Source organism: Petromyzon marinus, chromosome 54 (assembly GCF_048934315.1).
Source record: "Petromyzon marinus isolate PM22_M1 ecotype Great Lakes invasive population chromosome 54, UKy_Petmar_22M1.pri1.0, whole genome shotgun sequence".
Taxonomy (NCBI): domain Eukaryota; kingdom Metazoa; phylum Chordata; class Hyperoartia; order Petromyzontiformes; family Petromyzontidae; genus Petromyzon; species Petromyzon marinus.
Genome location: NC_133720.1, coordinates 8,520,583 through 8,533,463, shown reverse-complemented (window position 1 = coordinate 8,533,463; position 12,881 = coordinate 8,520,583). Strand labels below are relative to the sequence as shown.

At 57.4% G+C, this 12,881-nt stretch overlaps 1 protein-coding gene across 1 annotated transcript in view; it reads left to right on the top strand.

Annotated features, from left to right (window-relative positions):
- Positions 1-6,298: 6,298 nt before the first annotated feature.
- LOC116954143 (uncharacterized) overlaps positions 6,299-12,881 on the top strand; it is a 36,165-nt gene continuing 29,582 nt past the window's right edge. The window contains exon 1 of the mRNA XM_032974606.2: positions 6,299-7,418. Within this exon, the coding sequence (XP_032830497.2) occupies positions 6,858-7,418 (561 nt within the window). The 5' untranslated portion in view covers positions 6,299-6,857. The remainder of the gene's footprint in view (positions 7,419-12,881) is intronic.

Sequence of the window (12,881 nt, the reverse complement as noted above, 5' to 3'; positions counted from 1 at the left end):
GAAGATACTGTTGTGTCTTATCCAATGCAACCGGCACCACGTTGCACCACGTGGTGCATGACTGAAGTGAGTTTTTTGTGACAAACGAACTGCCAGGCTCTTGGTTTCCTTTCGCGATCCGTCCCCGGTGGCTCCTCGCGGGAGCGATCGGCGCGCATCAGAAAGTTGCGACTTCAAAACCTGGTTAGGAGAGTTGACTCGGCCCATCATCTCTGCGGGGTCGATAAAACCAGTACTATTATGTGTGTGGGCGGGAAGTTAACGGTGGTTTCCTGTGGATGGACTTTCCCCTGCCAAAGAAATGGAATTTCCACCACTGACTGCATTGCCGTGAACAGGAGATGAGCACCGTTTCAATGCTTATTTGAGCAGCAGGGAATCTGACTTTTTGTCGTTTAACAGCCGTGTCCTTTATGAGCCATGGTTCATTGTTATGGAAGTGTTGGGCAAATTCCACGACTGATTCTGAACCAAGGTTTCCCGAAAACTCTCGCCATGCAAACTCAAAACTCCGCACAGAATGGATTCAAGAATCCATTGAGTCATAGCCACCCGAGGTGTCACTCGCGTGTTTTGCCAATCTTGCGTGAAACTTTCCTCTGCTGTGGCTCGCAGACGACGACCGGTTGAAATCACTTTCCTGCCAATTATGAAAATTGAACGTGGGGACATCGTGGCCACTGCGATTTTGGCTGGCGACGGGGAGACGGGGGAAGAGGGGTCGGGCAAGCGTGGGGCTATAATTATCGCTGCGAGAGCAGGGCAGAGGTGAGGAGGGGGGTGGTACCGCGTTGGGTCCCGACGCGTGGTGTGCGAGAGGCGCGAATTGAAACTCGGTGGCGAGGGCGGAGGAGGCGCTAAACGCTCCAGGCGGTGTTGATTTCCTGCGCGCGCCCCTCGTTCAATTTCCGTGAGAGTGGTGGTGACGGCAACAACCATTCGGTGGTTTCACTTTTTGTTGTCATTCTCCATTGTATGTGAAAGCATTTCGCCATTGACCCACCGTGTCGGAGAAGGAACCCCGGGGAAGAGGATATCGCAGAGCTACCGCTAAGACGCCTTCTCGAAGTGACCTCCGGTCCACACGCAGTGGGGTGCGGCGCTCTCCCCGCTCGCTCTGCGTGCAAGAGTAGCAGTGGTCGCAGCCGATATTTCAATTCTCAGACCGGGAATTTAGCCAAATAAAAGTGCAGATGCCGATGACCGAGACTGAGGCCGCCGACTCCGCTATACTTCACCCGGTTTAATCACAGGCAGCGCCTTGAAACCCGGATTCGAACCCAGGTACCTTGGTGGTGCCGGTGCGGCGCTCTGACCTCTAAGGCACCGGCCACCTCGCTCCCTATCGGTAACGATTGTTGTATGCATGTGTGTGGCGCGTGTGAGGCTTGCTGGATGCGTGTGTGTGATGCGTGTGGAGCCGTAGTGTAGTGGTCAATGCACTGCACGGCGACGGGAGTTGGATTCCCGTTCACGACCAATAACAGTGACGACGGTTTGACCCAGTCCTGGGCCTACCCGAGCTCGACTGCTCCAAATGAGTAGCTGGTGCCGTGGTGTGTAGTAAACATCAGCACTCGGGAGACAAAGGCAGCCGGGCGTGGTGCTGGTCACTCAACCCTTGTGTGCCATGCTGGCTTTCATCGGTGTACTCGCTAACAGCATAACCGTGGTTCTTTCGGTAAAGTCACGTAGAAAATAAAAATAATAGCGAAAGCCCCACGACGTTTCGATCGCAACACAAACTTCGTGGGTTTTTCGCTTTTATTGTATTTTTTGTTTAATTTTATTATTTTATTTTCTTTCTACGTGACTTTACCGAAAGAATCAAGAATATGAATTCCTGCAATCACGAAAGTTAAGTCGCTAACAGCTAAAGGCTACACGGCTGATCTTTGTCTACACAAGTGAGTGTGTGTCTACACAAGTGAGTGTGTGTCTACACAAGTGAGTGTGTGTCTACACAAGTGAGTGTGTGTCTACACAAGTGAGTGTGTGTCTACACAAGTGAGTGTGTGTCTGCACAAGTGAGTGTGTGTCTGCACAAGTGAGTGTGTGTCTGCACAAGTGAGTGTGTGTCTGCACAAGTGAGTGTGTGTCTGCACAAGTGAGTGTGTGTCTGCACAAGTGAGTGTGTGTCTGCACAAGTGAGTGTGTGTCTGCACAAGTGAGTGTGTGTCTGCACAAGTGAGTGTACGTGGCATTCCAGTGATGTAGCAGGACCCTCCTGAACAGCACTCTACAGACTCCCGCGTGGCTCTCCTGAATGGACGATGGCTGCTCGATCGCAGGAGTGGAAATTCTGTTGATGTTGATGCGCGTGTGAATCTGTTAGTGCTGGCCCAAGGACTCTCTCGGGTTCCCTGGACCAAGAGAGGCCGGCAGGGGGGGGTAGTGGGGGGGGGCTGTGACGCACGGGGCCCCACCTGTTCCCTGTCCGCCACGCGCCTTTCCTAATTCAGCCCGAGCCTCGTGGCCCAATCACAGCCCCCCTCGAGCATCCTAGCCCCAACCCCCGTCTTGTCCTGCTCATGTTGCCCCAGCACCAGCTCGGGGAGCTGGCTGACCCCTGCAATCTCCCCCTCTCTCCCTGCGTCAATCACCTCTCTTGCTTCACCCATCACTACCCAGCACATCTCTCGCTACACCCATCACTATCCAGCACCATCACCTCTCGCTACACCCATCACTACCAAGCACCATCGCCTCTCTCGCTACATCCATCACTACCAAGCACCATCGCCTCTCGCTATATCCATCACTACCAAGCACCATCACCTCTCTCGCTACACCCATCACTACCCAGCACCATCACCTCTCTCGCTATATCCATCAATACCCATCACCTCTCGCTACACCCATCGCTACACCCATCACCTCTATCGCTACACCCATCACTACCCAGCACCATCACCTCTCTCGCTACACCCATCACCTCCCTACACCCACCACTACCCAGCACCATCGCCTCGCTACACCCATCACTACCCATCACCTCCCTATACCTATCACTACCCAGCACCATCGCCTCGCTACACCCATCACTACCCATCACCTTCCTACACCCATCACTACCCAGCACCATCGCCTCTCTCGCTACACCCATCACCTCTCCCAACACCCATCACTACCCATCACCATCATGATCACCATAATCATCGGTGCTACGACCATTAATTACATCAGTCAAGACTTCATTTAAAGGTGGACGTATTAAGTCATTCGCATAGCTACAGGCTGCGCGATTCGCCTTCCGGAACAGCCACATACACCAGACGTACACGCCACACAGAAAACGTACACACACAACACCAACACGCGTAACCCAATCATCCCGCATCTCCTCCACGTGGAGTTGATTCCAGGCGTAGCTATTACGCAATCATCGCCATCACCATCGTCAACAGTGACGACCACCATCACGTGGATAGCCAACATCACGACCAGCACCATCACCACCGTCTATTAACATCACTACACTTACCACCATCACTACTATCACTGTTGTAACTTATTACCATCCAGTCATCGCAACCACTCTCCCACTTGTCATACACGACTACTATCACCCCATCCACTATTTGACCATCATCGTTAACATCATCATCAGCACCCCTGCCTCCCAACTCCCCCGCCTGTCAAGTCCACCACCATCCACGACGTTTAAACTGACCATCACCACCATCATCACCCAACCCGACTATCGCCATCTCCTACAACCCATCATCCACGGCCCCAAGCCTACGACCACCACCCAAACCACATCACCGCTACTGCACCACCCAGCACCACTCAGCACTATCACCCAGCACCACCCAACACCACCACCCAGCTCCCAGCACCACTCTACACCACCGTTACCTCCCACTACCACCCACCACCGCCGCTGCCCGCGTCGTCTCGGGGCTTACAGAGGCCGCGCCGCTCTCGCCGGGCGGGGCTCCTCGCGATGCCGCAGCTCGAGCCGCTGGGAGCAGCAGCAGCAGGAGGATGGTGGTGGTGGTGGTGGTTGACAGCTGGCTGTGTCGTGGCGCTGGGGGCCGCCCGCTGGCGCTGGGGGCAACAGCGCGGTCTGCGGGGGGGTCGGGAGCCCGGGACTCGGCGTTCCGCGGGGGCTCGCGGACACGGGGCCACCACGCACGCGTGCGTAGAGGTGAGTCGGGGGTGGGGGTGGGTGTGGGTGCGTGCGTAGAGGTGAGTCGGGGATGGGGGTGGGTGCGTGCGTGCGTGCGTAGAGGTGAGTCGAGGGTGGGGGTGGGTGTGGGTGCGTGCGTCGAGGTGAGTCGGGGATCGGGGTGGTGGTGGGTGGGGTCGTGGCCGTGCGATGACGGAGGTCGCCGAGCGCAGGCCCCGTGCTGAGAATTGACGCGAGTCGTGATTTAGGGGATTGATTGCTGCACGAGCTTGAGAGCGAGAGACCATTGCAACGTGGAGCACAAAGAGACGTGTCGAGTGACCTGCAGTATCCTGAGGGAGTGGGTCAGTGCAAGGGTGAGGTGGGTGGGAGGGTGCGTGGGTGAGTGAGAATTTCAGCTGTTTGTGTTTTACACGAAAACGCAACTTTACCCCTTCCTGGCCAGACATCTCCCCCCCCACCCCCATTTCAAAGTGAGCGCTGGAGAGGCACCGTCACAGCCCCCCCCCCCTGGGCTCGAGTTGCGAAGTTGTAAAACGCACGGAAAGACGACGGCTGTTGCCAAGGCGCGTGTAAATGTGTCCGGAATGCGCGAATGAAAAGTCTCACCTCTCCAATTTCGCCAGCGCCGGTGAAAATGTGCCGACGGAATCTCCCGAGGTACACGGAGTGACCGCGTGAGGCTGGGCCCCTGTAAGGGGACCCCGTGAAAACAAACCCCGGGGGAGCAAGAGGGGACTGAGAGCGCCTTGCGACTCCACGCGCTCGCGAAGCGCCAGAACCGGCGCTTTGCAACCTCCTCCCGCTTCCGTCGCCCGTGAGACCCTCTGCGGTTTGGTGTCGGAACCCGCGAATCCAAGTCCACGAGGGGCCTGTGGCACGCGCCGCCGGAAGGTAGAACCCAAAAGAGGCGGCCGCCTGTTGCGGAGAGATGGGTGTGGGAAGAAGGGGAATCGATGATTTGTATTGTCACGTGGGCAGTATAACCATCAGCAGCAGCAGCCATGGTCTATTCACGTCTGGATGAGCGTCTCCCACGCCGTCGTCTTGTAGAGAAGTGACAGCGGCGTCAATGCCACGCGTTGCCGTGCGTGCCAGCTAAGACGCTCCTCCTGTAAACAACTCCACGATGCCTTCCTTGGGAGTCGGAGGACCCGCGCGAGTTTGAAACTTCTTACGAACCGCGGCGGGCTTGGGCAGCACGCGTGGCTACTGGCTTCGCCAGGTGCGAGAGGGAGGGCAGTGGCACACGGGTGGTAGGGAAAGGTGGCACGAGGTCGAGAGGGCGACTACCGCAGGGAGGGAGCGGTGGGACGAGGCGGAATGGTAGCACCACGTGACGGTGAGCAGTGGCGGCGACTTGGGAAGGCCTTCATCGAGCAGTAGATCGTCTATGGCTGACGTGTGGCACCACCACCACCACCGTGTACACTTTCACCTGCGTCACCACCGCCGTCTATACGAAGGGTCCATGCTGAGCTACGTCAGCGGTTCGTTCCTCCCATCGTCTCGCTTGTCACTGGCACGACAGGATGGCGGTGGGGGGGGGGGTATGTAGGTGGTGGGGGTGATGGCGGCGCAAATGGTGGTGGTTGTCATCATATCTTTTCATGGTTACTGATGATGCTTCGTGACGGCGCATATGAGTTTTCGTGCATTGTAGCATACCAAAAAGATAGGCGAGTATGGTGGGTGGGTGAGCAGATTGGTGAATAAGTGAGTTGGTGGGTTTGTGGATGGATGAGCAGGTGGGTCGGTCAGGGGGGTGAATATCGCACCACCGAATCGCACCTCCAATTAGCACGGTTGGAAACGTACGGTGCGAAAGAAGTTCAACATACATGCATACGAATAGGTGAGTAGGTAGCAGGTGGGTGGATGGGTGAGCGAGCGAGTGAGTGAATGGGTGAGCGCAGTAAATGGGCGAGCGAGTGGGTGATCGGGCGAATGTGTGGGTGGATGGGTGAGTGGGTGGATAGGTGGATGGGTGAGTGGTAGAGCGCGTGGATAGGTGGATGGGTGAGTGGTAGAGCGGGTGGATGGGTGAGTGGTAGAGCGGGTGGATGGGTGGGCGGGGCGGCGGGGTGGGCGAGGGGGGGGGTGAATCGTGGTGCCGCGGCGCGGCTAAGTGCGGCGTGACGACGTTGAGTGGCTGCTGGCACAAACATTCTCGCATTGTTCCGATGCCACTTCCCGTGACGCGGCTCTCGGGGACGCGGGCACGGCGGCATTAAGATGCCTCCCGGCGTCTAAATTTGTCCACTGGCCAAGGACGGCGGCACCGGACTCCCTCTGCCCCCCCCTCTCCGCGGTGTCACGACCGCTCGCTGCGTCCTGCGCCCGGAGAGGAGCGGAGACGCTCGCGGCTCCGCTGGGCTCCGCTGGGCTCCGAGCCGCGCGACTTTCCGCAGCTCCGCTCAGCCGCCTCGCGCCTCGCCCGGCTGCCGGGAGTTGGCGCGGTGTAATTCGCGCGGCAAGGATAGCCCCAGCGTCTCGGGGTGTTCCATCAGCGGTATCCGTTTAATAACTGTAAAGTAATAATTATAACAATCAAAGTTCTTTTAATGTAGAACTGCCTATTTGCGTTCGGTTTATTGACCTCCCCACCACCCGAACCTCCGACTATCACTACGTACCGTGCGACAGAAGTTCAACCACAAACATTATAATTATAATAACAATCACCACCCCACCACCGCGCCGAGAGACGCCGGCAGGCGGCATGGCGCGCAGGGACAGTCTGGTGAACTCCCTGGCGCGGGTGTTCGAGGTGAACGCCCAACTCGCGCGGCCGACGCCCGTGGGGAACGGCCCTCGCAAGGTCTTCTCCATGAGCCGCCAGAACTCTGTGGAGAACATCCACTCGGTGGACGTGAAGCTAGAGGGCCTCTGTCGCCGCGTGGACAAGCTCGTGAGCGGCCAGGACAGGGTGCTGCTCAAGCTGGAGGAGATCGCCCGCGACCTGGGCGACCTCGAGCGGGAGGTGGAGGCGCTCAAGGTGGACAAGGAGGAAATTAAATTGCCCGCGCCCGACGTCGGCCAGGACGCCGCCAGGGAGACGAAGACGTTTCAAGAGCAGATGATCGGCGCGGTGGAGAAACTCGTCTCGAGCGCCGAGTCTCAGAGCAAGAAGATAGAGGCCCTCGACAGAGCCATGGTCGGCTTCCAGCAGATCATTGGCTTCTTGGGCGACACCTTCAAGAACTCAAAGGTGGTGGAGTTTATCACGCAGGGTTTCCTTCCCGGCGGAGGGGACACGGATGGGGGCGACGCTTCTAATCGGGTAAAAGCTACGTCGCGGTTTTGCTTTATGTTAAGATGAAAAGTGACATGGTGAGGTGCGTGCCCAGAGGAGGAGTGGGTGCACACCCGTACATGCTATGAGGGGGGTGGCGGAGTGAACACGTGTGTTGTCTTGACCGAGGACTCAGTTTGGCGGACCTAGTCTTTAGCATGATGGGTGGGAGAAATAACGAGTGAAGTTCACGGGAACAGCAACCACGGGCAGTAGTAGTGATAGAGAGCGATAAGGTGGCGACTGACCGCTGGGTCAACGGTCACCCTCACTAACCACTGAGTCTCCGGTCACCCTCACAGACCGCTGGGTTAACGGTCACCCTCACTGACCACTGAGTCACCCTCACTGACCGCTGGGTCAATGGTTACCCTCACTAACCGCTGGGTTAATCGTCACCCTCACTGACCGCTGGGTTAATCGTCACCCTCACTGACCGCTGGGTTAATCGTCACCCTCACTAACCGCTGGGTTAATCGTCACCCTCACTGACCGCTGGGTTAACGGTCACCCTCACTGACCGCTGGGTTAACGGTCACCCTCACTGACCGCTGGGTTAACGGTCACCCTCACTGACTGCTGGTTTAATCGTCACCCTCACTGACCGCTGGGTTAACGGTCACCCTCGCTGACCACTGAGTCACCAGTCACCCTCGCTGACCAATGAGTCACCGGTCACCCTCGCTGACCACTGAGTCACCAGTCACCCTCGCTGACCAATGAGTCACCGGTCACCCTCGCTGACCAATGAGTCACCGGTCACCCTCGCTGACCACTGAGTCACTGGTCACCCTCGCTGACCACTGAGTCACCGGTCACCCTCGCTGACCACTGAGTCACTGGTCACCCTCGCTGACCACTGAGTCACCGGTCACCCTCGCTGACCACTGAGTCACCGGTCACCCTCGCTGACCACTGAGTCACCGGTCACCCTCGCTGACCACTGAGTCACCGGTCACCCTCGCTGACCACTGAGTCACCGGTCACCCTCGCTGACCACTGAGTCACCGGTCACCCTCGCTGACCAATGAGTCACCGGTCACCCTCGCTGACCACTGAGTCACCGGTCACCCTCGCTGACCACTGAGTCACCGGTCACCCTCGCTGACCACTGAGTCACCGGTCACTCTCGCTGACCACTGAGTCACCGGTCACCCTCGCTGACCACTGAGTCACCGGTCACCCTCGCTGACCACTGAGTCACCGTTCACCCTCGCTGACCACTGAGTCACCGGTCACCCTCACTGACCACTGAGTCACCAGTCACCCTCACTGACCACTGAGTCACCGGTCACCCTCGCTGACCACTGAGTCACCGGTCACCCTCGCTGACCACTGGGTTAACGGTCACCCTCGCTGACCACTGAGTCACCGGTCACCCTCGCTGACCAATGAGTCACCGGTCACCCTCGCTGACCACTGAGTCACCGGTCACCCTCGCTGACCACTGAGTCACCGGTCACCCTCACTGACCACTGAGTCACCAGTCACCCTCACTGACCACTGAGTCACCGGTCACCCTCGCTGACCACTGAGTCACCGGTCACCCTCGCTGACCACTGGGTTAACGGTCACCCTCGCTGACCACTGAGTCACCGGTCACCCTCGCTGACCAATGAGTCACCGGTCACCCTCGCTGACCACTGAGTCACCGGTCACCCTCACTGACCACTGAGTCACCAGTCACCCTCGCTGACCACTGGGTTAACGGTCACCCTCGCTGACCACTGGGTTAACGGTCACCCTCGCTGACCACTGAGTCACCGGTCACCCTCGCTGTCCACTGAGTCACCGGTCACCCTCGCTGACCACTGAGTCACCGGTCACCTGCTATCTTCAATTCGTGCTTTGCTCCGAGCCATAAGACGGCAAAAACAGCACGCAGCCCAGACGAGTTCCTCCGCAGGGCCCACTCGAGAAGGCAGTGGCGGTAAGACGTTGGTGGTGAAGGAAGTGGCGGTAAGACGTTGGTGGTGAAGGAAGTGGCGGTAAGACGTTGGTGGTGAAGGAAGTGGCGGTAAGACGTTGGTGGTGAAGGAAGTGGCGGTAAGACGTTGGTGGTGAAGGAAGTGGCGGTAAGACGTTGGTGGTGAAGGAAGTGGCGGTAAGACGTTGGTGGTGAGGGAAGTGGCGGTAAGACGTTGGTGGTGAAGGAAGTGGCGGTAAGACGTTGGTGGTGAAGGAAGTGGCGGTAAGACGTTGGTGGTGAAGGCAGTGGCGGTAAGACGTTGGTGGTGAAGGCAGTGGCGGTAAGACGTTGGTGGTGAAGGAAGTGGCGGTAAGACGTTGGTGGTGAAGGCAGTGGCGGTAAGACGTTGGTGGTGAAGGAAGTGGCGGTAAGACGTTGGTGGTGAAGGAAGTGGCGGTAAGACGTTGGTGGTGAAGGAAGTAGCGGTAAGACGTTGGTGGTGACTCCGCCCACTCGTTCGCTTGCCCCGCCCACTCGTTCGCTTGCCCCGCCCACCCCGCTTCTAGCGCGGCGCGTGGAAGTTGATGGCTGCGTTTGTTGATACGGTGGTGAGATTTCACCAAACGTTTGGCCAAAAACCTGGCAATTTCTTTCAAAAGGTTGAAAGAGAAATTACGAACGTTGGCAAGATGGGCCTTTTCCCTTTCCTAGTACGGTGGCAACGATTCAGAATCTTCATCTGGACTGGAGGAATCCGATGAGCTATAAAGCTCTTTTTCACAGATGTTCAGTTTGAGCGGGTCAACAGAGCCCCACTGAGTCTCCAGGCTCGGTTTCACGAAGGCCCTGCTACGTTGGGATGTTTGGTGATGAATGCTCTCCGGAGAAAACCCAGCACCGCGCTGTATATGGGCAGGTGACACTCAAAGCTCTGTGAAGATGAATTCAGTAATTAATTTGTGATCTACCATCTCGTGGCCAACTCGCAGCCCAAGCATATGGCGCCTGATATTCGCAGGAGACCTCCAATACAAGTACCAACCAGGCTTAATCCTGCTTAGCTTCGGATATCTCATTCGATGTTTTTCACGCACAGTGATTCAGTCATCGTGATGTGATGACGATGGTGCTGGTGACAGTCGAACACGTGAGTGGCTCGAATGGTAAGTGACCAAGATGAACGGGGGTTAGATCACACAAAGAGGGCGCTCACGTGCCTGTAGGATGGTACGCCAAGTAGGACTCCATATATGGGCCAGTAGGTTGCTGACCTGTATGTACGGTTTTGTTGGAGTTATTTCACGATGTGCCTGGGTGTTCTCCTGCAACTCCAGTCTCCTGTTACAGCCCTGAGCCACTGGGTGAGAGTTCCACATTCCTATGACAGGGGCGAGTCTATCTACAGAACAACCACTGTTAACTTCCTCACAAAGTGGTGCTCATTTGATCGAAACCAGAGAGATGATGGGCTGAGTCAATCTCTCCCCGACCACGATGTGAACTCGTAACCTTTCCATTGCGAGCCGCTCGCCTTGCCGACAAGCCGCCTGACCAGTGTCAGAGGGCAGCGATAAATCATCATCGTGGTCATCGTCAAATCATCGCGACCATTATCAACGACTCATGCTCGTCATGGTCCTCAACGATTCACCACCACGACGACCGTCGTGCAGACGAGATGCAGCGACACCGGCGAGCGCGTCACTGCCTGCCTCGTGTTCGCGACTCTGTTCGCCAACCCCCCTCCCGCCACGCCAAGGTCCCGCGAAGGGCGGAGGAGACGGCGCTCAGAGGAGCCGCGGGGTCCCGGCCCCTGGAGCTCCGTTTGGACGTCGCGCGCCGTGATCCCAGGGAGACATCGGATACGCGTCTCTCTGTCACACTCGCGCACACACACAGGCGTCGTTTGTAACAGACTGTTGGGGCGAGTGTTGTTCGCGAGTATGAAGGCTGGCAGGGCACACGAGGGGGGAGGGTGACCAGCACCGCACCAGGTACTCAACTGAGGCTGAGTCTATTTAGGGGAGGCCCAGGACCGGTTCAGATAATCGTCACGAATGGTGATGGAGTCCGTAAACGGGAATTAAACTCGGCTCGCCTTGTTCGTAGCGCAGCGCGCGAACCGCTACCACACTACCGCTCCCCATCGGGCGCGCACACACACACACGTATACACACACGTATACACAACAACCGCCATTCGTCACTAAGTAGCGGTGACGTCACCACGACGCTTGTGCCAGGCTATGTGCACCTTGAGGCCACGTGAAGTGTCGAACGCCCGCTGGCAGGAGGTCACGGGGCAAACCCAGGTGCCACGGGTCGACTGACTGAGATGACTGAGATGACTGGCTGATGCACCATCTGTGCCCCCTACTGTGCCAACTTGCTGTGCTTTAGCCACCCGGCGCTCCGCTCGTTGTTGTGAGCGTCGCTCCTCCGCCCTCCGTTGTTGTTGGAGGGCGACTGCCTCCAACTGGCCAGCAGCGTCCTTCACGAGCTTCCTCCACAGAGGCCGATCTTGACACCGCTGGTACCAGTCATCGGCAAGTCCACTCAGCTCCACATCCTCCCGTACCACATCACTCCATCTCTTCTCCAGCCCGTGTCGTGCCGGTTTAGCCCCCTCGATCCGGCCAAACAAAAGCCTCGCAACTCGAGCCGCACAGTTCGGACGCCAACTCCGCCCCAGCGGGGGCCCTCACCTTGCCACACACGTGACACCGGTGGGCAGTCCCAGACAAGGTGGCAAGTTCCGTATTCTTGTTTTCGAAGCGATCGAGCTGAGCCGACCCTCGCATCGAGTCCGTGAGACGCAAGCAGACCCTGTGCCCCATGGCTTATTGGCAAGCGGATGATGACAGATTGTCCACGATGAGACTGCTGAGATTGGCAACCAAACGATGTTGCAGCGTCGTCATCGTCTCTGTATCGATGGCACCAGCACCCCAAGCAGCCATGTGACTCAAAATCCATCGGGACGCGAGCAGAAGGAGGAGGAGATGGAGGAGACTGTTCCACCGTGGACTCCCTCCCACCGTCTCATTCCCCAAGCTCTTAGACTAATAGCCACGCTCTCTTTAGGAAACGTGTTGACACTTATCTCTTACAACTTTGAGATTGCTAAATTGTTGCTGACCGCTTGGCGTTTTGGGCAGTGCTCAGAAACTCTTTACGAACATGGAATAATTATTGGTGGCTGGTCTAAGACTCGCGAGGCTTGAGAACCCGGTTCAATCACGGGCACGAGTATGTGGGTGTGAGTGGTGGATGGTTTGGTGAGTTGTTGTGGCCTGTAGTGTGGTGGTTGAAATCCGCATGCTTGGATGAGACGACTCAGTCATCGTCCGTACGGACCGAGTCCTCAACAAGGGAGGAGGAACCAGCGGAGCGAAGTTCACGTGAACGGTAACCACGGCAGTAGTAGCGATAGAAGAGTGACAGGGAGGCGACTGACTGGCGGTGAGGCTGGGTGAGCAATCACTCCGCCTGCTGCTGCTGCTGCTCCACTCGGAGTGCAGCAGCATCCGTGAGTGGTGGTG